Source organism: Strix uralensis, chromosome 5, assembly GCF_047716275.1.
Source record: "Strix uralensis isolate ZFMK-TIS-50842 chromosome 5, bStrUra1, whole genome shotgun sequence".
Lineage (NCBI taxonomy): Eukaryota > Metazoa > Chordata > Aves > Strigiformes > Strigidae > Strix > Strix uralensis.
The window spans coordinates 57,045,403-57,073,148 of NC_133976.1; the positions used below are offsets into that span (position 1 = coordinate 57,045,403).

General features: G+C 44.7%; 1 protein-coding gene across 2 annotated transcripts; it reads left to right on the top strand.

Annotated features, from left to right (window-relative positions):
- The first annotated feature begins 211 nt into the window (after nt 1-211).
- Nucleotides 212-27,242, top strand: RANGAP1 (Ran GTPase activating protein 1). 2 transcript variants are annotated; one of them, XM_074871058.1, is made up of 17 exons: nt 212-316; nt 1,057-1,094; nt 2,686-2,823; nt 4,059-4,186; nt 5,081-5,140; nt 5,807-5,986; nt 7,279-7,413; nt 8,612-8,770; nt 8,960-9,073; nt 10,537-10,636; nt 11,361-11,445; nt 11,856-12,006; nt 12,496-12,609; nt 12,958-13,060; nt 14,861-14,949; nt 16,832-16,953; nt 26,346-27,242. In XM_074871058.1, exons 3-17 carry the CDS (start codon nt 2,712-2,714, stop codon nt 26,413-26,415), a joined length of 1,722 nt encoding a protein of 573 aa, XP_074727159.1. In that variant the 5' UTR covers nt 212-316; nt 1,057-1,094; nt 2,686-2,711; the 3' UTR covers nt 26,416-27,242. The 2 variants fall into 2 exon arrangements, with proteins under 2 accessions (XP_074727159.1, XP_074727158.1); XM_074871057.1 differs by having other exon boundaries at nt 233-321.
- The last annotated feature ends 504 nt before the right edge of the window (nt 27,243-27,746 follow it).

Consider the following 27,746-nt stretch of genomic DNA (forward strand, 5'->3'; position numbering starts at 1 on the left):
AACCCCCGTCCCAGGACTACCCGTCCCGGCGTGCCCCGCGCCGGCGGCGCCGCGCGACCCCGTAGCCCCGCGCACGCACGGCTGGGCCGGCTGGCTGCGGCACGCCGGCCGTCAGCGCGCGGCGCGGGGCGGGGCGCAGGCCCCGCTGACGTCACGCCGCGCAGCCAATCCCGGAGCGGAGAGCAAAACTGCCGGCTTTCAAATCCTCCGCCTCCCCCACCCGCCCCTCCCCCATCGGCCCCGGCGGCGGCGTGAGGGCTCGGGCCGGCGCCGCTCGATCCTTCCCCGGCAGGCAGCGGCCGACGGCGGCGCGGAGGTGAGGTGAGGGCAGGGCAGGGGCCAGCCGCCGCCGTTGGCGGCCGCGGGAGGGGAGCGTGCGCGGGGTGAGGCGATCCCGCAGGCTAACAATCCCCCCTGCCGCCGCCCGGCTCCCTGCGCGCCCCCCCCCGCGGAGGCGAGGGTCCCCCTCGGGGATGCGGGTCACGTGTGCCCGGCCGCGGGAGCCCCCTCGACGCCCCCGGTCTCCCCGCGCGCCAGGCGCCACGCGGCACAGTGGGGGCCGCCCGCGCGTGGGGCGGGAAGGGGGGAAACGGCGACGTCTCCCGGGACAGCGGGGCCCGTTATGTGGGGCCGGGGCCGGGGCGGGGGTGTCAAGGGGGCCGCCGCGGAGAGCAGGTGTCGGCGTGGCCGGCGCTCGGCAGCCCCCTCGGGGGCAGAGAGGAGCCCCTAGCAGTCACCGGGGGCTGTCAGGGGCTGGCCGGAGGGTAACCTTGGGCCGTCACCCAGCGCTCCCGCCAGCCGGGTGCTGCGCCCGCCGTTGCCGGGAGAGCAGAGCAGGCTCCTCCTTGGGAGAGCACAGCAGGTGGCCGGTGTGGGGTCTGTTGGCGCGGACAGAGTGTTGTGAATAAAGCATTCAGCTGAGCTAACTTTTTCAACGATGGGGAAGCGTACAGCTTCATACAGTCTCCAGGTAACAAGGAGACCGCTCTTCAGGCATTTCCAGGTCTTGGTTTTACTTGCCAAACATACTAACTCTTCTATTTTATTTTTTTAAAGCTTACCCTGCGGAAGAACTATCAGTGAAAAGACTTCTGGTAGGTTGACAATTGGGCGTGGTTGACATGTTTGCAGTAAAACATGCTTCAGGATGTGATGATGAAGTCGTATGTTGAAATGAGGAAGTAGCCTGTGTGTTAAGGTGAAGAGAGTAAAAGTGGATTTAAGGGAAAGAGAAGCGAAGGGAGTGAGTATACCTGTAGAGTGTAGAAGAGCATCATAGTAGAACAGAACTCTTTTTTTAAACATTAGGGTGATGAGGTATTTAAAAGTAAATTTAATAATTAAACTGGGTGAATGGACTGGCTTCTCTGGATTTTAACTTCTGTTCCTGCCTAGTAAAGCCTTCATGGATTGGATGATATTCTCTCTTTCTTTCTTCTCACTGTTGGGTTGGCAGAGGTTGGGAATGTCCATCAGCCTGGTATCTATGTGGCCTGGCAGGGGTGGAGTAAGTTATGTGAGCATCTTTCTACTGGCAGCACCTACTTGAGAGGACAGTCATCCGAGAAAAGTGATGTTCATCAACCTTGGGGATGTTTTTTTTACCCTCTGTGTCCAAAAGCAATACTAAAGTTAATGAAAGCTGAGGAGAGGCTGTACTCTGGGGAAGCTGAAGGCAAATACTTCACAGCTAGGTGTCAGAAGGAAAGCATGTACATACAGCTTTCATTTAGGGGGTGTTTTAAAACCAGCACTGTTGAGCTCAAGGAGCTGCAAGAGTGTGGGGCTATTTATAAGTCAGACAAGAATGGAAGGGAACCAGTTTTCTGTTGTAGGAAGGAACCTTCATCCCTTCTGACACCAGAAGTCTGTTTTATAAGTATGTTGCTTTTAAGCACTGGTTGTGTGTAGTCTTTTATCCCGGTGGAGGTGCTGGGATAAGAAACATGCTCTGTTTATCCTGCTGAATGAATGGAGGCCAGTTATTTCACACAGTGATTGATATTCATTAAATAATGTTATGCAGATGCTACTAGGCATGGCTAGCTTCAAACTTCTGCCTCAAGGCAAAATGTTTGCTAATTTATCATCAGTGTGAGGTCATCCTGTTTAATGTGTGTAATAAATCTGGGGGGGACATCCAAAAGGAAAGAGAACCCACAAACCTGACAGAGTTTTGTATGCAGCACACGTGATGTTTTCAGCAACTCGTGGTTCTAGAACTGTGCTGACAGGGGCACTACTGAGGATATCACTGAAAAGCCAAACCAGTTGTGTTCATTCTAGCTTGCTTTGGAGAACAGGGGCAATGGGCACTGTGTAATTAAAGGATAGGGTTTGGGGAGGGAGGAATGTTACGTTTCAGTTGTGTTGTGCAAAGAGTAATGTCTTAATGTGGCCTTAATCCATGGTTTTAGCTACTGGTTATTTATGAAGTGTAACAATTCCATCAAAACCCAAGTCTTATGAGTATTGGAAGAATCAACACCATCTGACTGGCTGGCTTTGGAATATTAATCTAGCCTAGCTGTCATAAGTGAGCTATGGGGAAAACACTAATGACACCGAAAGCTCAGTATCTCAGGAACAAAAACCACATCAGTGTTCAAATAAATATGATTATTCATGCAGATTATGTATTGTACTTTGCTCTTTTTTATGCTGACAATTTCTTTTAATTGACAGCTCTTAACATTTGGAAAGGCAGAAAAATGGCATCAGAAGACATCACTAAACTTGCAGAGTCACTTGCCAAAACCAAAGTGGGTGGTGGACAGTTGAGCTTCAAAGGCCAGAGCCTTAAACTCAATACTGCTGAAGATGGTAAGAGAAAATACCTTTGTGTTTGGGAAGTGTCTCCCTGAAATTCTAAAGTCTTGTGGTAAACCTCCTGTTAATCCTGCATGGCCAAGTTCTCATTAGCTGTGATAGAAGGGTCTTTCAGCTACAGCTGCTTCTGATAGAGACATTTCCTTCCCTTCTTGTACCCTGCTTTGACCTGCTACACTGGCAGTGCTACAGCTGGCAGAGCTGGTGTTTGGCTCTCTGGTGTGTGATTCGTGTTTTCTAGCTGTTCTCTCCAAGTGCTTTTGACAGTCACTGTGCATTAGAAGTCAGTGCACCTTTTAAAAGCACAAGCAAGTGCATGACAGCACTTGGAACAAGTAGATGCTTCAAAGACCTGCACAGAGGAACGGACTGATATGTTAGTCCGCTGCAGTAGTCCAGTTTCTTCCCATATTCTGATCAACTGGTTAGACTCTTGTTATTTTTCTTCCAGAATATCTCTTGCTGGTGTATGTGTGTTCCCTGATTAAAAATGTCTTACTGTGACTGCTAATGTAGTGAATATCTGGAGAATATGCATATATTCTTAGATCAACATTTCTGCCGCATGCTCTTCAGAGAGGTTATTTGCTATAGTGTGTACCTTTTTTACTGATTCCAAAGGTGGTACTTTCTTTTATATACCCTTTTAGTAGTGCAAAGCCACTGAACTATGGGGAAAGGCTTTGGAGCTTGGGAATGATAACAAGTGCCTATTGACAGGAGAGAGTCTGCAGCCTGCCCCTGTGTCTTGCATAGGATTACTCTAGAGTTAAATTGTTCTGCCCTGACATTTGCTAAACAGACATCTACTTTTGCCAGTCAGTGGGAACTTCCTCCTGTTGATGTGGCACCAATTCCCATCAACTTTTAGCTTAGTCCTTGCATCTTTGTAGACACATTAAGTCTAGCTCCTAAATCATGTGCTGAGTGGCAGAGGAATCATACTTAGGAGTAAGTAAGGAAGTTTACTTTTGCAAATAGGAGGATGGCTATCAGAGAATAGAACTAGAAATAAATTATTAAAAGGCAGGGTGGGGAATGGAGAATATTCTCTCCAGTGACGTGATGTTTTAGTTCTGTTCTCCATTGCTGTTTCAGGATTCTTTCAGATCATGTTGCTCAGCTGTTTTCGCTAAGGGTAGAGTTGAGCAAGTATTGCTGCATCACAGTGTTACTGTGGTACCTAAGATGATAGTTAAAAGGCCAACAAGACTGTCTGTTTTTTGCAGCTGAAGAAGTGATCAAGCAAATTGAGGAATTTGATGGCCTGGAAGCATTGCGCCTGGAAGGCAACACAGTGGGTGTGGAGGCAGCAAAGGTCATTGCCAAAGCCTTGGAGAAGAAATCTGAGCTCAAGGTGAGATCTTCAAGTGGGTAGTGGTGAAGGGGAAGGAGTGATGTAGAAATGCTGAAGGCCTATTTACGCTCTTCCTGCAGTAGCCTGCCTCAAATTAGCCCTAAAGCTTGCTTGGTGGTTCTTCCAGTAGGAAAATATGGCAGGACTTGGGGACTTTGGGATAATGGGAATGCTTCCTGCATTCTTAACTGTTTCTGTTCAGAAGCCTTCCAATCTTAAAGCTGGGAAGCTGTGCAAGGAAGAGCCTCTCTAAACAAAGAACTGTGGCAACAAAACTTAAGTTCTAACAGAAAAACTGGGTCATATCTTCTGAAGAATGATCAGATCATCTGAAGAATGAGTCTTCAGAGAATGTCTGAATAGGGAAGAAATAATGGAGGAAATGCTCCAGGAGGTTTTTCCATGTCCAAGCTATGTTTCCCTACTACTGCTCTAGCCTAACATTAGGAGGATGTTAGAGGCACTGTCCTTTACAGGAGAGGAGTATGAAACATTGATTTACGTTAATCACCCAAGTGCGGCTTTTCAAGCAAGTCCAGATTGTTGAGCCCCATACCTTAGTAAAGCTGCATTCTTAATGTATCCTTCAGTTTCCTGCTGCTTTTTCCTGTGGTAGTTTTCTCAGCAGAAAAGAATTCCAGCTTGAATGCAAGCAAGAGTTCTTGTATAGTTATTTACAATGTGCGTTTCAGTGCCTTTATGTCTTTGCAAGTGAAATAATTGTAATGTTAGTTCTCATAGCTCTTTAGCACAATTAAATGACAAGCCCAAGGGAAGGCAGATGGTATTAAGCTGTCCCCAGTGATGTAATGCAGTTTGTATGTGTAAACCCCTGTACAACTGTGTTGTCCTAAACATTTTTAATGGTTTCTATCTGTATGTTTCTTATTTTAGAGGTGTCATTGGAGTGACATGTTCACAGGGAGACTAAGGTCTGAGATCCCTCCTGCTTTGGTAAGTAAAAACTAGTTCTGAGACTTCTGACTAATATAACTTCTTTTCTCACCTGTCATGCTTTTTGTGGGAGTATGTTTTTAGCACAGAGTTGATCTTTCTGTATGCTGTTAACACTAAGTGTCTCAGAATAGGTGAGTGATTCCTTTTTGCTCCTTCTATATGAGGTGGAGAAGAGTTGATGAAAAGCCAAATGCAAGTCCATGCTAGTGAAGAAGCTTGTCACTGGGGAAGACATCCTTGTGATCCGATAGATAGAATGGGAACCAAGCTTTCTAAATAAAAGCATATGGCCATCTCTTCCAAGAGCATTACAGAGCTCCCTGCCTCCTTGAGTCCTGTGAAGCAAGAGCATAAGATCAACACAATGAAAATGATATTTCTTTCTGGAACTGTAGAGGGGGAAACTCACTTTGAAAAGTGTGTATTTGATCTAAAGAGATGAGATAACTTCTTGGTACTTGCCTTACGGTTATCTTCATCTTGATTTTCACAACTTCTCTGGCTTTAGCTGTAAAGTTTTATCTTCCCATGCAGCTTTGCCGAATGTCTTCAAAATGGAAATTTTTTGCAGCATCACTGTCATACCTAGCCACTGCAGTGATGCTGTCACTAAAAGTCAATCCACTCCCTCCCTCCTACCCACTGCCATCTGTTTCCTTACAGATCTCTTTGGGAGATGCACTCATCACGGCTGGAGCCCAGCTGGTGGAGCTGGACCTGAGTGACAATGCCTTTGGGCCAGACGGTGTGCGTGGCTTTGAGGTGCTGCTGAAGAGCCCCACATGCTACACCCTACAGGAACTCAAGCTCAATAACTGTGGCATGGGCATTGGTGGTGGCAAGGTAAGGGTTGTTTGCTTTTTGAGAATGAGGTCAGAGCCAGGACTTGGCTTCAGACTGCCCTACACAGAATCACACAATGGTTGAAATTGGAAGGCATCTTTTGGTGATCATCTAGTTCAACTCCCCTGCTCAAGGCAAATAGACCAGGTTGCTCAGGGCTGTGTCTAGTCAGGTTTTGAATATCTCAAAGGATGGAGACTTCACAGGCTCTCTGGATAGTAAGTCCCAGTGTTTAACAACCCTCACAGTAAAAAAGGGTGTTTTGTGTTTAAATGGAATTTTCTCTGCATTGAGTTGTGTGCATTTGTGTCTGACTCTACCTTCTTTACACCACCTTCTTCCCCCATCCTGTTATTCTGGCTGTTCTTACACATGGATAAGATCTCCCCCAAAGCCTTCTCTTCTCCAGCCTTAATAATCCTAGCTCTTAGCACTCTCCCAGTATATAAAATTCTCCAATTCCTTAATGATCCTTGGGGCCCTTTGCTGGACTCACCCCAGTATGTCCATGTAGGAGCCTGGAACTGGACACAGTACTCAGATGCATTTCACAGGGCTGAGTAGAGGAGAAGGATCACTTCCCTTGACCTGCTGACAGTGCTTTTCTCAAGGTAGCCCAGTGGACTTTCTTTGCTGCAAGTGCATATTGCTAGCTCATAGTCAACTTCTCACTCCCTAGGACCCCAGGGTTCTTCTCTGCCAAGCTATTTTGCCCCCAGGTGACCCCCAGTTTATGCTGGTATGTGGGGTTATTCCTCCCCATTTGCAGGACTTCTCATTTCCCTTTAAACTTAATGATATTCTTGTTGGCCATTTCTCCAGTTTCAAGATCCCTTCTGTCTACGTGTTTTCATGGATAAATTTCTGAATTATGGAAAGTTCATCTGTTTTTCCAGGATAGGAAAACAGTTCTATCCTAAACATTAGATTCCATGTCAAGAGAGCTAGTAGCCTTGGATTTGGGAGACCAGGATTACAAAGCCTAGCACTGAAGGGATGCCTGTTGGATGAAGCAGAAAACCAGGACTAACTGGGTCGTTATCAGTAAGACCCTATATGTTTGCCTGTTTAAGAATCAAATGTTCTTAATGGGGTCAGCGTGTTCTAGTGTTGCAAAATGATTACTTCTTGCCTAAGACTGTGCACGTGTTGTAGCTACAGACAGTTTTATTGTATACCCTACTGTAGAAGCAGCAGTGACCAAAGTATTTCTTGAGCTAGATATACAAACACCTTTGGATTCCTTCAGAATGAGATGCTGAGGTAGTATAAACTGCTTGTTTTATCTTTAGATATTGGCAGCTGCTCTGAAAGAGTGTCACAGGAAATCAAGTGCCCAGGGCAAGCCTCTTGCTTTGAAAATATTTGTGGCTGGCAGAAACCGTCTGGAGAATGACGGTGCCACTGCCCTGGCTGAAGCCTTTGGGGTAAGTACCAAACCAGAGCTTCTTGACACCAAAATGGAGCAAGGTGTGCTAATGTGGAAGATAATGCACGCAGAGCTTGTGTCGGCTTGGAGGCAGGGGTGGTGGTTGTTGGTTCACTAAAGTTGTGATGTTGTTTGCTGCTGAAACTGGAGTTTTCAACAAGTGCAATTAGAATTGATGACTGAATGTTTCTGTGACCTAAGTTTCTGAACACTAGTGACTGTGTAAAGTAGTTACTTGAGGGAGAAATAGGCATCTCCTGAGTAGATTAATAGTAGTCCTATTCCTTCTCCCTCTGTGCTAATGGAGGTTATCTGGCACTGGGGTAGGTGTGCCAGCTGACCTCTTGAGTGCTTCTCTGCCTAGTTGTTCAATCATCTGGCAAAAGCAACCTAGTGTTTTCACTAGGATCATCCTATGAGGGGGCTGTAAATGATGCCTAGATTTCTCTAGCTGTCTCTGGCCAACTTGCGCTTTTGTTGGAGGAAGAGAATTCACTGTGGTTGAGGCAACCTACTTTCCTTTTCCTTCCTCCACTGCTGCTAAAAGCATCTTCTGAATTACAATGCATATTTTCAGGTATATTAACAATGATATTGCAGGTTATAGGTTGTTCTTTTTTGTAAAGAGATGTCTGGATGTGACTTTTGACTAATCAGCAATCATGGCAAAAATGAGACTTCTTAAATACTTGAGAGGCACGTAATGAAGTGGTTCATGAGGAATTCAGACTGAATGGCACTATCACAATGGGATTCATTACTCTGTTTTGTGACATGCTGTTTAATCCATAAACAGTGTTCATACTAATTTTCTTATGGGTTTGCTTCTGCAGTCAGGGTGAAATGTAGACTTAATTAAAAAAATATTATATCCAGTGATGTTGCTTGATCTATTTCAGGGTTGTTGAACCACAGTAAAGAACTCTTGTTTTAAGGTATCCTAGACCAGACATGGAGAGCGGATGCTACCTGTGACTCTTAGAATCAGGGGCTTTACATTAACCTGACACTTGCCATGAGCCTGCAATTTCACTTAGATTTGTGACATAATTGCTGGTAAATAGTTCTATGTAGAAGAGCTAATGGAGTTTTGAGTTGGAGGAAGACAATTTTAAGCAAATCCTAAAGAGTGAGCACTATACTTTTGAGCTGAAGTATGTCTCTTAACAGCTTTTTTCATCTGCATCCTTTCCCAGATCATTGGGACTCTAGAGGAGGTCCATATGCCACAGAATGGAATTAACCATCCTGGCATCACGGCACTGGCCCAGGCCTTTGCTATTAACCCACTGCTTAAGGTTATAAACTTGAATGACAACACCTTCACAGAGAAAGGAGCTGTGGCAATGGCAGAGGTAAGTTGTTCGAAACAGTTCCTTTGGGTTTGGCTTCTGCCTCCCACTCTTCTCAGGATAGTTAGCATTAGCACCTCTGAGTTGGTGGAGCCACATGCCACACTGCAGTAGGAAAGAGGACCTTCCAGGATTGATAAGACATTCATTTACTTTGTGTATCTGTAATTTCAAATTTGTGCTACCTTGCAGACACTGAAGGCGCTTCGGCAGATTGAAGTGATCAACTTTGGAGACTGCCTGGTGCGTTCAAAGGGTGCTGTTGCTATTGCTGATGCTGTTAAAGAAGGGCTTCATAAATTAAAGGTATGTCTTCTTCCTGTTCAGCTTTGAATCTCTTTTGAAAATGCCTTGTTTCCAATTTCCTGGGTTTCTGTCCATTCTCTTAGCACTACTGATTATTCTAAAGTGGGATTCACTTCAGTGCAGGCTCTGTGCTCTCAACTCGAAAGCAGTAAGCTGTATTGTAGATCAGTGGCATTGCCGCATCCAGCTAAGGCTGTTCTACGTGGAGGTGTACCAGTGATTTGTTTAGATTCTACTTGATGTTTTTGAAGCTGTTGGTTCAACTCAGCAAGTGCTATTCAAGAAATCTGATAATGGAAATATCTGCTTTTAGAACCTCAGAGTTGTGAGCAGGGACTGAGACATTCCTCTTGACAAACAGTTTGTATGAACTCTGAAATGATGAAGAGATTACAGTTAACACTTTGTTAGGGCATGTGTCAAAGGTCCAAATATTTTTAGTTTTTTGGCAACACCACAGCTTCCTACATCCCTATTTGCACAGGACTTGTGTTTGACAACATTCAAGATGGGCTAGTCAGTAGTGTAAGTAAACTAGGATCTCTAGAAACACCTGCAATGGGTTGCACTGGAACAGATGCTGAACATGTAATTCCTAATCTTGCAGTTTACAGTCAAAGACAAAAATTCATCTGAGTACTAATACTTATGTATATGAACCTAGTACAGTAGGAAGTAGGTGCTCTGTGGTGTGAAGACCCCTTGCTTAGGCTTCTGCTGGTTCTACTGGAATTTATATCTGAATGTCCCAGGAAAACTTAAGTAAGGATTCTAATGGGAGTATTGAGATGAACAGCCAGAAGTTAAATCCTTTTTTCTAGAGCAGAAGTAGTTAAGGGAGGTTAGCATGAAGCAATTGTAGCTGATTCATTCTGTTCAAGGACAACTTCCCTTTTGCTGTTAATATTAAATCTCTTCTCAGGAAAGGATTGATTGAGCACAATGTGGAATGGTGGGGGATGGTGCCTGGCTGTTGAATAACTTTAGTCTTACTAGTCTGTCCACCCTGTTTCTCTTCTAGCTGTGTTTATCAGAGGTAGTACCACTTGTAGTTTGTCTTTTGAAGGCCTTAGCGTGCAACCTAAGTGTTCAAAAGCAAACGTGCTGTCCATTTAGTGTAGTAGCTACCCTTCTTCAGTAAGATTTACTGGTGTGTGAATTCTGGAATGCTCTGATGATTCTCAAATAAGTGAAGATCTCCAGTCAGCTGTTGCTAAGGACTGAATGTCTGCTGCCTTTTAGGTGAGCAGTCAGAATGGTTTGGTCTCTATGGCTATTCTAGTAAAGGGGTTACCTTCAGTAGTGCTGCTCTTAACAATAGTATATTTCAAAATACCTCTTTTAGCTATACAAAGTATTTCTCTCAAATGAGATTCTTTCCAGTATGCTTGTGAGCACATGAAGCTTATGGGGATAATAGATGTTAATAGAAATTGTGCAAACAATGTTGTTCTGCTGCTTAGGAGCTGAATTTGTCCTTCTGTGAGATCAAACGAGATGCTGCTCTGACTGTTGCTGAAGCTATTGAAGATAAGGCAGAGTTGGAGAGGTTGGATCTCAATGGTACGTAAGTTTGCTAGACCAAAGTATGTCTAGTCTGATCCCAATGAGAAACCACTAAGAAGAATGTTGACAGTATCCCATATTCTAGTCTTGCAATTGTCAGCATTTAAAAAAATAGTACTGAGTGTAGCTGAACTTGGATGACCTTGGGACAGGAAACAGTTAGATCCTGAAAGCTTTCTTAAGCCATGAACTCAGTTAATTGTTAAAGTTAAGCAGTTTCAGTACATCTTGTGTGGTGGAAAGATTGAACTGATACCTATACCTGTTTTCAGTAAAACTTTTTAAATTGTTCATTGTGATCTCAGATATTTTGTACTTGCAAACAAAACGATCTTTGTGCATCTCTGCAGAAGAGTGAGAGAACTTTGACTAGTGCTGACTTTTTGTTGTTTGTACCTTGGGTCACTGCATTTCAGTGGTACTGTGCCTTGTTTTAGAATCACTGAGAACGAGCTGTTTATAGAACTAGCAGGAACTCTCTCTGAGACACTCTGAAAAATTAGAGGGATTGTTTGTCTCAAACCGTTGTCATGCTGCTGAAATTTGTTTAACAACTGATTCTGATAACTGAAGTCTGAGTTGTTGCCTCTAAGGTGTTGTGTAGAAATGACATAAATGTTCAATTTCAGAAATAAGAGGTAGACAAGAATATGCATCTAAATCCTCAAGAACAAACGTGTGTGCCTCTGTTAAGTCTACTCCCTTTCTTCAATCAACCTAGGTAACTGTCTGGGAGAAGAGGGGTGTGAGCAACTCCAGGAGATCCTTGAAGGCTTCAATATGGCATCTGTGCTGGGATCTTTGAGGTAGGCAGGGTACCAGAGTTTAAATCAGAAAATTTCCAACAATTTTCATCAACACTTTCATTAACCCATCTATTTTAAAATAAGAACTGTAACATTGCAGATGGATGTTTGTTTCAGTGTGCAGTGTGGAGCACCACTAGGGGATTCCATAAGCAGGATAAGCCTGTGTCTCGTTGTCATCAATAGACTTATCTTAGTGTTATTGATTGCATTCCTCGCTTTTTGCTAGCCATTGTCAACTGGGTGACTGAAGCCTGAGTGTCCTCTTCATCGGTTGTAGATGGAGATGTACTTCTTGCAGTAAGACTTGAGGGAAGGCTGCTTTTTCGTTCTTGAAAAAATGTTTTGAGTTCCAGTGTACAGGAATTGCAAGTGTGTAATTAATGTAACACATAACTCTCAAACCTTAGTGATGATGAAGGGGAGGAGGAGGAGGATGAAGATGAAGAGGAGGAAGAGGAAGAAGAGGAAGAAGAGGAGGAGGAAGAACAGCAACAGCTGAAGGAGAGAGGACAGGGAGAACAGGAGTCACTGACTCCTAAGAAGATAATTGATTCACAGGTAGGCTTACTTCCAGGTGCATTCCTGTTTCCTCAGCTGGAGAAGAGTAAAGGAGGAAATGAGATCTGGAGTGAGTCTGAACTTAGAGTGCTGGCAGGAGTTCACATTCCTGTGTCAGCTGGCACTGTAGTAACAGGGAGGTAACATGCAGGAAATAAAGAAAATGGATGACTTGGAAATATGTTTTGTTAAAGTGTGCATGTGCACACATGTATGTAGGGAAAGGCTGAGTAGCGATTGTAACAAAGACAAGTAGAAAAAGTCTTCCCATGTCCAGAAGATGGAAACCTTGCACATGCAATGCCATGCAGTTGTCCTGGCGTATTCTGGCTGTTTCAACTCTGGAGTCATTCCAGCCTCAAATAGTTTTCAAATAGAACAAATCCTGACCTGGTGTACCTGTGTCCTGACCTGTCCTATATGCCTTTGTTGCTGAACCAATTTACTTACTTCCAAGAGTAAACTTGAGATGGATTCCGCCTGTTTCAGGATTCAACTCCAGTGCCATCTCCTCCTGTGGATGTTGCCACATTCCTTGCTTTCCCATCACCAGAGAAGCTGCTGCGACTAGGACCGAAGTGCTCTGTGCTAATAGCTCAGCAGGTGGGTGAGCCGGTGGTCTTCTGTGCTTGACTTTCTCTCAGAATCATTTAATCCTCAGAGGTGATAGCTTTCTCTCTTGAGACCTGGTTTTGCATCTTCTCCCCAGTGATCCCAAGGAACCTTACGGAAGCAGATGATGCAGTTAATGCTTATACTGGCACCAGAGCTTCTACATAGAGTAACTTTGTTTTAATGTTGCTTATGCCTTGGGATATGGCCAAGGCAAAACTGATGTCAATCTGCTGAAGGCTGTAATTCCCATCACAGCCCTAGCAGAGACCCATCTTCTGTAGCTGGTGAGCAGTGAACTGAATGGTCCCTAAATTATATTTTTTTCTTGTCTTTCAGACAGATACATCTGATGTAGAGAAAGTAGCTACAACTCTCCTAAGGATATCTTCGGTCTTCAAAGATGAAGCCCCAGTGAAAACAGCAGTGCATGAAACAACAGGTGACTGGGCCTTTCTTCACTTCATGGTGTGATCTGCTTCAGGGTGAAGGACACCAGTGCGAGGCAGAGGAAGGCCCTTGGAATGGGCCGGGCTGTTGGACTGTTTTGTCCTTGGCAACAGGAGGCCCCAGATAACAAAAGTACCAAGCTGTGCCTTGCTGTTGTGTGGAGTGAAAGTAGAGATTCTTTCTGAACTTAGCATATCTTGTGCTTCCAAAGCTTGATAAGTGTCTGTTGTAGTTGCTCTCTTAGTGGACCTGTGCTGCCCTTACTGCATCTTCTTGATGCTACGCTGTCAATAGCCAGTGGTTCTGTGTTCCAAGGTCAGTTACTTTTTCTAGGCTGTTTATTTAAAAAGTATTTGCAGGAAGTAGCCTATCCAGTGTAGTATTAAGAGAGTGTAAAGAGAGACCTCTTCTTATCAGTCTGAAACATCTTTAATTTCTTCAGGGAGGAGAGATTTGCAACATGGGACAAGGCGCAGAAGCTAATGTACAGTCAAGGGACTGTTCCTCACTGTATATTGTGGGTTAGGTCTGATTTTTGTGTGGACTAATGGTATCCCTTCATGCTCTCACTTGGAAACAGGAATTTCCAAATGCTCCTAGGCATCTGACCACTGACTTTCATCGTTTTCAAATCCCCCAGCAGTACAGTTCTCCCATACCTGAGCTACCTATCAATATTGTGCAAAAGAACTGGATCAATTATTTTTAAGACCACTTAAGAGTGATTTACTGCAAACAAATGTGCATTTCCCTAGTTTGAAATTTCTTAGTTTGGAATACATAGACATGGTGAAACTTTGTTAGCTGTTGTCTGTAAAACAGTAACGTAATAGAGTTCTCTGCAATTGTTTATGGGTCCAAATCAGTCAAAAATAGTCAGCTGGCATCTCCTTGAGCTAGTGCTGGCCTTGGCTCATGCCCAAGATGAATTGTCTTCAACAAAGAGGATATTCCTGTTGTCCGAAGTGTGCTTATGTATGTGTATTTATCTTGATAGCTGTTCCTTACTACTGCTGCTCCTTAGGCAAAGATTGAACCTGGCAATTACTTTCCTTCCAGAAAAGTAACCATCAAGTCACAGTGAGGTCCCTGGTTAATGTCTGGCACTGTTCTACAGCCACTCTAGTGGCTTCTGCCCATTCCAAGAAACTAGAATAGTCAGAGGTCAAAATGGGTGCCTTGCCTACCTTGTAGACATGAGAGGCTAAAGCACTGGTTTGCCCATAGCTTGTGACAGGATATTGGTCCTGAGGGAGCCCAGAAAACAGCTGACCAAGTTTTCTCATTGTGTTCTCATTCTGTGTGGTTTCAAATGAAAAGTGAATTCTTGCTAGCCTTTAAAATGTCAAGGCTCTAACTCTTGCATCTCTCCTTTATCTGATCATATTTATATACCAGTATGGACATAGCAGACATGTTCAAATGCATTGAGTAGAGCATTTTGTGGTGCATAGGACTGAAGTCAAATTGCATCTGAAGCTTGGCAATGTGGGAATTTTGTTTTGTTGATGGTTTTTTGTTTTGTTTTTTGTTGGAGTGTTTTGTGTTTGTTGTTGGTTGCTTTTTTTTTCCCCTTTGTATCAGGCCTTATACTTAAGGACTGGGTTTTACCTGTCTCAGTGTTTCAGAGATTATACCTAGTCCCTGTGAAAACAACTGGAATCTTAATACTTCCCAGAACTCCTTTAACAGCTGATATTCCCTGAGGTCCTGTATTATCAATCTTGATCTTAAAATCCATAATAGCCTCCCTTTCTGTATTGTTTAATATGGTGCATTTATTTCTTTTTAGATGCCTTGATGAGAAAAGCTTTCACTTCTGCCACATTTAATTCAGATGCATTCATCACAAGCCTCTTGATCCACATGGGACTACTTAAGGTGAGGAAGCAGGAAAGAGTTAAGTTATGGTCTGTTTAGGCTGTTGAAGACCAGACTGGCTGGGTTTTGGGTAATTACGTTGCCATGGAAGCAGCTGGATGCCTGTGCATGCCTCATGCCCAGGGACAATGGAAGTCTGCAGGCCCAGCAGAAATTGCAAATTGCAAGGTTGCATTAGGATGAAGGAGGTGTCAGCTCTTTGTATCTCTTCTGTTTAATGTGCTCTGCATTCTCAGTCATTCCCTAAAGGTAGGGAGGGTCAAGTAAGGAAATAGTGCTGCTGCTGGACTACGGTGTCTATAAAAAGCCATGTCCAGAAGTCTAATCTACAATATTATTAGTTAATATGGCCCTTTAGGGCACCTCTTAGTAACTTGGCTCAAAAACATATATCCATCTACTCATGATAGATCAGTAGTATTCAACTTCATGCTTTGGAGTATCTTTGCCAAGTACTAGAGTCAAATATGTAGTTTCATGAGAAAGGACGGAGGGTTGGTAGGAAACCTGCAAATTGCATTAGAATTAGCTTTACTTTCAGTGAGATGACTGGGGAAAGGTTCTGTCTGCAAACTTAAGGAGCACCTTTGCCTACTTTTGCTACAAGTGTTAATGTTTCTTACTGCCTCGCGACCCAGAAGCTGAGAATGGAAACTTAAACCAAGCCAATTCTAAACCACAGAATAGCCTAATCTATGTTATAGCAGCCTGCTCTTAATTAGGTTTATAAATTTACTTCTGGTAGTATCCAGCTTGGGGTACTGACAGCTGTTGACATGCTTGGATACATCTTAATTTCCTAAAAATCAGTTAAGCCTTTCCTTGTGCACATTGGACCAATGCTGAGCTTTCCACTTCTCAGACAGTTCAACAGAACTGGAGATGGCTTTCTGTTCTGCAGAATGCTTGTTTCAGGGACTACCACCTACTGATTATCCCATATAGAAAATAGCAAATATGCATGAGGCACAAGTCAGACTTGTGTTCTAGAAGAACTCTTTCAGACCAGGAAGTGGTATTGATGATAAAGCCTTTGAGGATCAGCCAGATGATTTTGTCCTCTGTGATACAGAGGACTGTTGATGAATTAGGCAGATGTGGAGAGGGAGCAGTTTCCATCATTTTCTGTCCTGCACAACTGGAAGCACATGAGCAACAGGTATTCTTAACACAATGAAATACAAGGTCATACACCTAGGAACACAGGTCCAGATCCTGCCTACAGAATGAAGGGCTTTAGTTGGGGTGACAGTGGAAAAATAAATGAAAACAATGTAAGAGCTGGGACATGTAGGTTAACATTACATTAGGAGCAAGAATAACTTAGGCATCGTGTAAGCAGGGGAACAGCAATAAGGATGACTATGAGCTTTATGTTGTACATAACTGAGACACCAGTTCTGGGAATACTACATCAAGTCCACCAGGAAGCCTGACGAAGAACTGGAGGTGGTACAAAAATGAGCTACAGAATAATACTAGAAAATATTGTGTAATTAAGGCAACTGAATTCTTTATGAATTGAAGTGGGGTGAAATTCCTTAGGAGAATGCTTTGACACAGGGCCTCTTAGATTTGGCTGTTTCACTTGCAAGTTTGTTACTTTCCGCATTGTCGTTGCTGTCAATGACTAGGCTCTAATTGATAAGTACTAGAATATTCTTGCTGCTGTTTTATTTCACATGCTGGTGCTGGGAGGCTGTGGAGTTCACTACCTTTGTCTTGGGGAACATTGCACTTACACCGTAGGAGTGAAAGCTGCTCGCTAGATTATGGCAGCACTTCATTCAACAGAGAATTCATTACCTCTGTGAACTAGAGTGGATTAGATAAAATAGTCATCATCTGATGTCTAACTTCCTCCTTCTTGTCCTTTACTCAGAGTGAAGAGAAGATCAAAGCTGTCCCAAGCCTCTATGGTATTCTTATGACCTTGAACCATATGGTCCAGCAGGATTATTTCCCTAAATCCCTGGCCCCTGTTCTCTCAGCTTTTGTCACAAAGTGAGTATTGTGCTTGTCATGCAGTATTCTCCATGGGAGCTAGTGAAACTGAGTAATAGCTACATGCAAGCTGTTCTGTTGAAGCCCACTAAATATCTGTTCTGAAATTAAGGATTAATAGTTTAGTGGGCCTCTACTTTTATCTTGCTTACTCCAGAATGCAAGTTTAGAGTAGTAAGTCTCAATCCTAAAGAAGAAACAGTGGAAAGCTGGCTTTGCAACTAACTGGCTCTGAAACAGAGGCTGATGCCAGTTATAGAAGAGGTGTTTTGAGCTTAAGGAAACCTACTGGTTTCTAGCCACTGCCTGAGTTGAGTGAGTGTATGACTACACTGGATCCATCTGTGCTCTCCAAATCATCCTTCTGAGTATGAGGGTTAGCAGAGTTCTACCTGAATTGTCACGCTGTATAACACTGAACACCAGCAGATCAAAACACTGCAAAACACAAAGATTGAATTGTTCCTAAATGAAACTGTTCCTACTGTGACAGCAACAAGGCTAGTGATTTTTTTTGAGAACAATTGGGAGCGTAAGTGTTGAAGAAGCTGCTTCTACTGTCTGCCTCTATTTAATGTTACTTCTAGTATAGGTATAGAATCAACGCCTGCCCCCACCAACTTTAGTTTCTTTAATGTCTTAAAGCATAGATAATGCTATAGCAGTGAAAGCCATATCTCTCCTGGAATTAAGTCAGTGTGAACTCTAGCATTGATGTGATTTAGAAAAAACATCACAAATAGTCCCTTCCTCAAGAGAGCAAGGACTTCGGCAGTCAAGGGGAGAAACAGTCCAAAATTGTCTTTAAGCAAAACCAGCAGAGGTCTGGAATCCCTTTGGGACTTGGTGGTTCTTTGACTCAGCACGAACCACATGCCACATAGGGTGAGAGCAGCTTTTTAATGGGTTCGAGAACAAGGCTTAAGCCTTCCTCATTTTCCTGGTGTGGGGAATACACTGAAGCTTGGGATCTTCTGCTGATGAAAGATAGAAGCATCAAAAACTTGCGGTCAGTAAAAACATGGGCGATAGGGGTGCAGTCAAATATTGGTAGTCAGTCTTTTCTTAGTTCTACTAGGATTGGAAGCAGGCCTGATGTGATAGGGGAGAAGAGTTTTTCCAAGCGTTGGTGTGGCTGAAGCTGTCAAAGCATAGCAGTGGTACATGTCCAGCAACCAGCCATGCTTAGATCAGTTTTGGAAAATAAAACTATGTAACTAGCTTGTTTACACATGTGCAAATGCTAACCTAGAGGCCCTTCTGGTGGAATAGTTTGTCTCCTCTCTTTGGCTTAATCAGGCTAGAATTAGGCAGTTACAAGCCAATGACCATGATTTACCAACTGAACAAGTATACCTCCAACTCAGTCATTACAGGTTTAAGCAAGAAGTATTGGGACTTGCCATGTGAAGTTGCCCAGACAGATCACTGGACTTCTGCAGTTTCCTACAGTGCCTGTGCCCTGGTTTTGGCCAGGATAGAGTTAACTTTCCTTGGGCTGAGAGGGAGCACAGCTAGAGGGCCAGGCCTGGATTGGTCATTGGGGTATTCCATATCATGTGGCATCATGCTCAGTATATAGGCAGACCTGTGCTCTCATGTCCCATTTTTGGTTTCAGTTTTCAGTTTTGGTTTCCCAGTCAGTGTGGTGGGATTTTCTGGTGTGGTTGGGATCGCTGCTGGGGGGTTAGGCAGCGTACCAGTTGCTGGTCAGTAAGCCACTGCTGCATTTTACCCGTTTTGGGCTTAGTGTTGTTACTGTTGTTACTAAATTTTTTTTTATTCAACCTACAAATTTCTTTTTTTGTCCCTCCCCTATTTCACCGGAGGGAGTGGGTGTGTGGGGGGGGTGTGTGTGTAAGTAAACAACTGGCCATGTGGTGATTTGCTACTGGCTGAGTTCAAACCATGACAGTCTTTTGGTGCCCAATGCGCCCAACGTGGGGCCTGAGCCTGAGGTTTGAGATAAGGACAGAACGGGTAATAATGTTGATTGCTTGGCTGCTTAAGATATTATCGCCTCATTTGCAATATGTATTTCCCATGCTGTTGCTCCCAGTCCATGAGAGTTGGGTTAAGATTTTGGTTTTGCTGTACTATATAATGTTGATCTATGATAGGGTGCAGTCATTGGCCCTGGGGCTATTTACAATTGTGTTTGAGGAATTCAGGAATTTCAAATATCCTTGGCATGTTGACATTAACATGGTCATCTTACTGCTAGGAGCTGGTGCATTGCTGCATGTGGTTCAGGTTTTGTTCAGGGTTAAGCAACTATTTAAGAGTATCACCTGGAAATCTAGCCCAAGGTTGGAGAATTATGAGTGGCTGGGGGTGTGGAATAGCATGGGCAAGTACCTAGAACAGTGGGCACCTCCAGTGTATTGGAACTTCACTCCCGAACAGGTGCAGAATCCTGAGGAACTAGTAAAATATTTGGAAAAAGTATGTTGTCACCCGGGTAATTCCAGAAAGACACAGCTCACTGCAACACGGTGGGGCCTAGCCCATGCCTACTGAGTGCTATTAAACACTGTTCAGCACCCTCAAGAGGAAGAGAAGGGCTCTGCACCTGGTAACCAAGTAACAGAAACTGCAGCCACTACAACCCCGAGGACAGGCGTTGCAGCTGAACCAGAGGACCAGCCCATGACGGTGTCAGTCGCTCCCATACATAAGAAGAAATACACAAGAAGATCCCCTCGCAGCATACAGGGTGATGATGAACCAGGCCCATCACAACAACAGGAGGAGGAGGAGGAGGCAGAGCCAGTGATAGTCACCTGATCTTTATCCCCGAGTGAGTTGAGATGTGAAAAGATTTCAGCTGCCATCCAGGTGAGCACCTCGTTATCTGGCTGCTGCGGTGCTGGGATAGCGGGGCCAGTAGCATGGAATTAGAGGGCAGGGAGGTGAGGCAGCTGGGATCCCTGTCTAGGGAAGGGAGCATTGACAAAGCCATTGGAAAGAAGACAGAAAATCTCAGTCTCTGGAGGCGACTCCTGTTGTGAGGGAGAGGTATTCCTTCAAGGAAGATTTTGTATGTCATCCAAGTAAGTGGACCACTATGGAGAGAGGTATTCAATTCTTGAGGGAGCTAGCTGTGCGGGAGACGGTTTACTATGACCCAGATAATGCGTGGCTATTCACAGTTCCAGATGAAGTCCAATGCACCCGACCCACGTGGCGGAAGTTTGTACGGAGCACACCCTCGTCATATGCCAGTGCATTAGCAGTAATGGACTGGAGAGACGAAGAGGGACCAACAGTAAATGAACTGGCTCACCGACCACCACATATGAAGAAAGTCTCCCTTCTACCCTTGTCATGGCTGTGGAGAAATTATCTCAAGAATTCCAGCAATTTAAAGAGGACATGTCCTACTCCCCGCCTGCGTCGACTAGAATCTCAGCTATTAGGAGCAGTCGTTTCTCGAGAGAACCGGTACACACCACGGGGGAAGCTGTGGCATCGACTGTGTGACTATGGAGAAGACATGAAGAAATGGGATGGAAAACCTACTTACCTCCTAGAAGAGTGGGTATGTGAGTTGAAAGGAAGAACAACTACAAAACAGGGTTCTTTTAGGAGAAATGCTGCTCTAGTTTCCAGTAATCAAGTGCCCAGACAGAGCAGAAAGGTTGACTTTGCTCACGATCCTATGAGAAGAACTTCTGACTTGTATTCACAAGAAGTGAGTGATCAAGATGAGGCTGAAACCCGTGCACACCACACTAACCCATTTGTCGTTAGCGGGTATTATGACCAACATTAGAGGGGCCCTGCCTCCAGCCAGGCGGAGGACAGGGACAACCGAGTTTATTGGCCTGTGTGGATTCGATGGCCTGGCACATCTGACCCCCAGCAGCATAAGGCTTTAGTGGACACTGGTGCTCAATGCACCCTAATGCCATCAAATTTTAAAGGGGCAGAACCCATTTGTATTTCAGGAGTGACAGGGGGGTCTCAACAGCTAACTGTATTGGAGGCTAAGGTGAGCCTAAGTGGAAAAGAGTGGGGAAAACACCCCATTGTGACTGGCCCAGACACTCCGTGTATTCTTGGTATAGATTATCTCAGGAGAGGGTATTTTAAGGACCCAAAAGGGTATCATCGGTGGGCTTTTGGTATAGCTGCCTTGGAAACAGAAGAAATTAAACAGCTGTCTGCGTTACCTGGTCTCTCAGAGGATCCTTCTGTTGTGGGACTGCTGAGGGTCGAAGAACAATGGGTGCCAATTGTCACTACAGCAGTGCACCGATGGCAGTATCACACCAATCGAGACTCTGTAATCCCTATCCATAAACTGTTTCATCAACTAGAGAGCCAAAGAGTCATCAGCAAGATGTGCTCCCCCTTTAACAGCCCCATATGGCCAGTGTGGAAGTCTAATGGAGAGTGGAGATTGACAGTGGACTATCGTGGCCTGAATGAAGTCACACCACCACTGAGTGCTGCTGTGCCTGACATGCTAGAACTTCAGTATGAACTAGAGTCGAAGGCGGCCAAGTGGTACGCCACGATTGATATTGCCAACGCATTTTTCTCCATCCCTCTGGCAGCAGAGTGCAGGCCATGGTTTGCTTTTACCTGGAGGGATGTCCAACACACCTGGAATCGACTGCCCCAGGGGTGGAAACACAGCCCCACCATTTGCCATGGACTGATCCAGACTGCACTGGAACAGGGTGAAGCCCTGGAGCACTTACAGTATGTTGATGACATCATTATATGGGGTAATACAGCAGAAGAAGTTTTGGAGAAAGGGGAGAAAATAATCCAAATCCTTCTGAGAGATGGTTTTGCCATAAAGTATGGTAAGGTCAAGGGATCTGCACAAGAGATTCAGTTTTTAGGAGTAAAATGGCAAGATGGACATCGTCGGATACCAATGGAGGTGATTAATAACAGCTATGTCCACACTGACTAACAGAAAGGAAATGCAAGCTTTCTTAGGTATTGTGGGTTTCTGGAGACTGCACATTCCAAATTACAGTCAGATTGTCAGCCCTCTCTATCAAGTGACCTGAAAAAAGAATGATTTTATATGGGGCCCAGAGCAACAACAAGCTTTTGAACAAATTAAACAGGAGATAGTCCATGCAGTAGCCCTCGGGCCAGTTCAGATAGGATAAGATGATAAAAATGTGCTCTACACTGCAGCTGGGAAGAATGGCCCCACCTGGAGTCTCTGGCAGAGAGCACCAGGGGAGACTCGGGGTCGACCCCTGGGGTTTTGGAGTTGGGGATACAGAGAATCAGAGGACCGCTATACTCCAACCGAAAAGGAGGTATTGGCAGCATATGAAGGGGTCTGAGCTGCTTCAGAGGTGATTGGGACTGAAGCACAGCTCCTCCTGGCTCCCCGACTGCCAGTGCTGGGCTGGGTGTTCAAAGGGAGTGTCCCCTCTGCACACCATGCAGCCGATGCCACGTGGAGTAAATGGGTCACGTTAATCACACAACGGGCTCGAATAGGGAGCCCCAGCCATCCGGGAATACTGGAAGTGATTACAAATTGGCCAGAAGGCAAAGGTTTTGGAATGGCACCAGAGGAAGAGGTAGCACGTGCTGCAGAGGCCCCACCATATAATAAACTACTGGATAATGAGAAGTGATGTGCCCTGTTTACCGACGGGTCCTGTCGCATTGTGGGGAAACATCGAAGGTGGAAGGCAGCTGTGTGGAGCCCCACATGACGGGTTGCTGAAGCTGCTGAAGGAGAAGGTGAATCGAGTCAGTTCACAGAGGTGAAAGCCATCCAGCTGGCCTTGGATATCGCTGAGCGAGAAAAGTGGCCAGTGCTCTACCTCTGTACTGACTCATGGATGGTGTCAGCTGCACTGTGGGGGTGGTTACAGCAGTGGAAACGGAGCAACTGGCAGCGCAGAGGCAAACCCGTCTGAATTATGGCAAGATATTGCTGCTTGGGTAGAGAATCTGGTTGTGAAAGTACGCCATGTAGATGCTCATGTAGGCAAGAGCCGGGCCACTGAAGAACATCAGAACAACCAAAAGCCGGATCAAGCTGCCAAGATTAATGTGGCTTAAGTAGATCTGGACTGGCAACATAAGGGTGAACAATTTATGGCTCGCTGGGCCCATGACTCCTCAGGCCATCAGGGAAGAGATGCAACATATAGATGGGCTCATGACCGAGGGGTGGACTTAACCATGGATGCTATTGCACAGGTAATCCATGAATGTGAGACGTGTGCTACAATCAAGCAAGCCAAACGGTTCAAGCCCATTTGGTATGGAGGATGATGGTTAAAATATAAATATGGGGAGGCCTGGCTGATATGGATTATATCACGCTCTCACAAACTTGGCATGGCAAACACTATGTGCTTACAATGGTGGAAGCAGCCACTGGATGGTTGCAAACTTACGCCATGCCCCATGGCACACCAGAAGGGATTGAGTCAGGTAATGGGACACATTTCCGAAACAACCTCCTAGACACCTGGGCCAAAGAACATTGGTATTGAGTGGATATATCACATTCCCTGCCATGCACCAGCCTCTGGGAAAACTGAGCAATACAATGGGTTGCTGAAAACTACACTGAGAGCAATGGGTGGTGGAACTTTCAAACACTGGGACGTGCATTTAGCAAAAGCCACCTGGTTAGTCAATACCAGAGGATCTGCCAAGCAAGCTGGCCCTGCTCATCAAACCTCCTACATACTGTGGATGGGGATAAAGCCCCCATAGTGCGCCATAGTGTTTGAACTACATTACCCAGACTGTCTGGGTTACTCCTGCATTGGGTAAAGGTAAACCCATGTGTGGGATTACTTTTGCTCAAGGACCTAGGTGCACTTAGTGGGTAATGTAGAAGGACAGAGAAGTCTGATGTGTGCCTCAAGGGGATTTGAAGTAAATGACTGGCCATGTGGTGACTGGCTACTGGCTGAGTTCAAACCATGGCAGCCTGTGATCTTGTGTGTTGATCAAATAGATATGTACAGTGTAAGGATCTAATACCAGTCCTAAAATAAAAGGGTGGGTGAAGAGAATGATGGCTTACTTTGTCTGGCACTAATTAGGCAGATACCCAGCTTGATCAAAACAAGTACCATTTAGGGTCTATCAACCCCAGCCCTCCAGACAGAGGATTTAAATCACTTGAAACTGGGAATACAGAAAAGGAGACTTTGATTCATTTGACCCTTCTGATTGTTATGTCAGATTCCAGTGCCTAGAGTAGCTTCATAACTCAACTTGATTTGTCCTTCCAAACAAATTTGCTCACAAAAGACATTTGTCCCCTTCTCCTTTTGCAGGCTCCAGACCTGCAAAATACCAATAAATGTTTTTCGTCTGTAGATGATGCTGTATGTGACAAAATAAAATTCTGGTCTTAATGAATTCATCAACAAAAATTCCTCTGAATCCATAACCAGCATTTCACTACAAGAGGGGAAAGTCTCTGAAAGTGTGAGATTGTTTAAATGTTCTGTGAAAGTTGTGTGAGAGCCAAAAGCCTCTTGCAGTAGAAGGCAGATCTGTCTGCTGCCTTTGGTATGTAAGGGTGCGAATGCCAAGCCTGCAGTGTCCTTGGTGCTATGAAATTCTTAGTGCTGAAGCTTTCTCTGATTTGCAAACCTCTCTGTTGCAAGATGTGATGTTATCATAGAGACACTTACGTCCTGTGCAGCATAAGGAATACTATATACAAGCAATATACCTTTGTTTTTTTTTAAATATATGTATTTCCTAAAATGCTTTCCCTAAGGGAACAAGGAGAACACCTATTAAATCCTTTACAGTTGCCTGGAGAGAACACTAACAGTTCAGGAATGCTGAAGTCCAGATAAAACAGCTTCTCAATTAACCTACACCCCTTCTCTTTCCTTGGAATTCAATCAGAACAAAATCATGACCTAACCTTAAATCAAACCTCTCACTGGTTAGTCTAATAATCTGCAGAGCTCATTTGGGCTCTGTTTCTGCAACAAATCTACTTGCACTCTGTCAAATCCATGAGTCCATTTGCAGCAAACTGTATGCATTTTTGTCATATTTTCTAGGTTTTTCCTTTAGGATTGCAATTAGGTCCTTTGGGCTTCTAGAGCTGTGAAGTTCTAGTAGCTGCCTAGGCTAGAGCTCTGCTGCCTTTTGCTGCAAGGGGGTTGCTTCTGGAGTAGTCATTCTCCTTTTTTTGGTGACAATTTGTGGTGATGCAGGTAGTGTTCTCCATTCAAAAATAATAATAAAATTATGGATACAGACTTGTAAGCAGCATCCATCTTACTCTGCTGTCAGTCCCTATTTTCTTTTTTTGGACACGAGAGGGTGCTGTGAATCCACATGTGCTTTCCCATAATTTTTTTAGCTGTAAACACTGAAAGTATGTGGATATCTGCCTGCCCACTTGGTGGGGAGGTTTTTTGTAAGGGTTGGGGGTTTTTTTGTTGTTTTGAGGGGAGGGCGTTGCTGCTCTTTGGATTGAATCATATCAATGGCCTCTTTCAACAGGCTGTAGCACAGAGTGGCAGGCAGTTTTAACTCCACAGCAAGTAAGGAGCCTCTTAATGTTAGAGGAGGATTGGTGTTAGGAGTGGAAGCTGAGGGAGGCTGGCTGTGATCAACATCAGCTGTTCACGTTCTCTGTTTCCAAAAATGGGGAGCTGCCTAGACAGAATCACCCTGCTTATTGCAAATGGGGCTGGGTCTTCCAAAAATGACAACTGAAATACCTCACCCAGGTTATTCTGCGTGAGGTAGACCTCTCTATTGCAGGCCCTTTCAGATGATGCTCTGCAGGCTCTGTGGGCTATTTGTAAGGCATGCTGAAAGGTGGCCCAGCAAAGCCAATCAGGTGTTACTTGATCTCAGGGGTGGGGGGGGCAGGAGGTTACACTGCCTCTTTTGAACACTTAAAAAGCCTCAAGACCACTAGGTAATAGATAGCAGGTGACTTGGTGAGAAAAGATTTGAATATGAGCAGGCTTGTCTTCTGTGTTTTGGGGCTGTAAACAGTGGATCTATATGGAAAATCTCCTTGCCAGAAGAGAGGGAAGGGGGCTTCCACCCTCACCCACTTTGTTTTACCCAAAATGAGACACCGGACTGCAGAGATCAGCAATCTGCTGCTGATTTTTGTACCCATGCAAATCAATATTCTGATTCTTGGTCATTATCTTACTGGCTTGGACTTGGCAAAGGAGAGAGAGTTTTCCATGGGAAACAGTGATCCATGCAGCAGTGAGGGGATGGTTTCAGAAGAGATAATCGAGGAGAGGTTATGTAGGTTATGTACTAAATGTAGGCTTTTGGGCACATAAGCCTAGTGTTTGAAATAGTGTTTGTCTGCTCATTCAAATTCATATGAAAGCAGTTCTTAAGTTTAGTATTTTAAATATATCTCTCTTCTCTTTCCACAGACCAAACCGTGCTCTTGACTCCTGTTCGTTTGCTCGCCACATGCTCTTACAAACCCTTCACCAACTGTAAGAGACAAGAGACGTGCTGCTGTGCCCTTACTCCCTTATAGGACTGTTGTCATCAGAGAACTCAGAGCTGCATGGTGGGAGAGGATCCCAGAGCCCATACAGACATGCTGTTTGTTCTTTTTTCTTTTTCTTTCTTTTTTTTTTCCCTCCCTGTAGGAGGTCTGTCCTTCCTTCTGCTTTTTAAACTTTGACAAATCCTGCTGAATTTTTTTTCTTCTACTCGTGAAGTGATTCCCTGGTCTGTAGGGCAAGTGCTTGTGCTACAATAAATCAGTGCTGCTCTGAGCTCTGCATGAATTGAAAAGAAGAGTTCTCTGCTTTGGTCATGTTGGCAAGGGTGTGCCAAGAGTAACAAACATGGGGCCCAGAAGCCCTCTCATCAGGATCAACTCAGTTGTGCATTTTATTTTATTTTCTTGGACTGCAACTCCTGCCTGATGGTAGCATTCAGCACTGTGCCAGAGGGAGGTGACGCTGCTGCTGCTGCCCCTGCTTCTCTAGGCCGGGGGAGTGCTTGACCCCCTTCTGCTGCTGCCAGCTCAGAGGGGCAAGGTGTGCTCCCCTTTGTTTCTCCTTTCAAGTCCATTTGTCAAAGGCAGTGTGTGGCTGATCTGTATTTTAATATACTACTCCCCTGCTGCTGTGGCTTGGAATATTTGTGTAGTGTGGCTGACCCTGCTGGCCACTGCTTAAGGGAGCAAGCATATTTCTATTGTAAATTTTTTTGCCCTTGCCTGTGTTGTTCCTTCTTCCTGCCCTTTCCCTGTCCCTTTCCCTTCCTTCTCTTCCTAGGCTTGGTTTGGAAATGAATACAATCCATGAAATCACTGTGGAGTATGTTTTCCCTTTCTTCTCTGACAAAACACTGGGACTGTGTGCACTGTTCCCATGTTTGAAAGCTGAGCAGGTGTAAGAGCATGAAGTAGGGCTGTGCTTTTTTTCTTGCACTGAAGGAGTAGCAGGAGGATTGTCTATGTGCCTACATATGTTTGTGGCACCTACCTGTACCACTCCTGAGCACACAAGCTCAGGGGCTGGTCCTCCCCCTTCTTTCAAGCCTGTGAGAATCAACACATCTCTCTTTCTTCAGGCAGCAAAGAGTTGTTCCTTCCCTCTCTGTTTTCAGTTGGAGGAGACTATTTGTCCTGCCTTACCTGACTTTACTGTTGACATGCAGTATAAAGAGGGCCAGGAAGAAGTCAAGGGAATAGAGTTAGGTGTCCCTTTGTTGGGGGAGGTGATGTCTACCACAGCTGGCAGGGTGCAGATGCTTGGCCTCAGTGCAAAAAACCTGGTGTTAGTTCCTGGGATGTGCAGGCAGCATTGACAGAA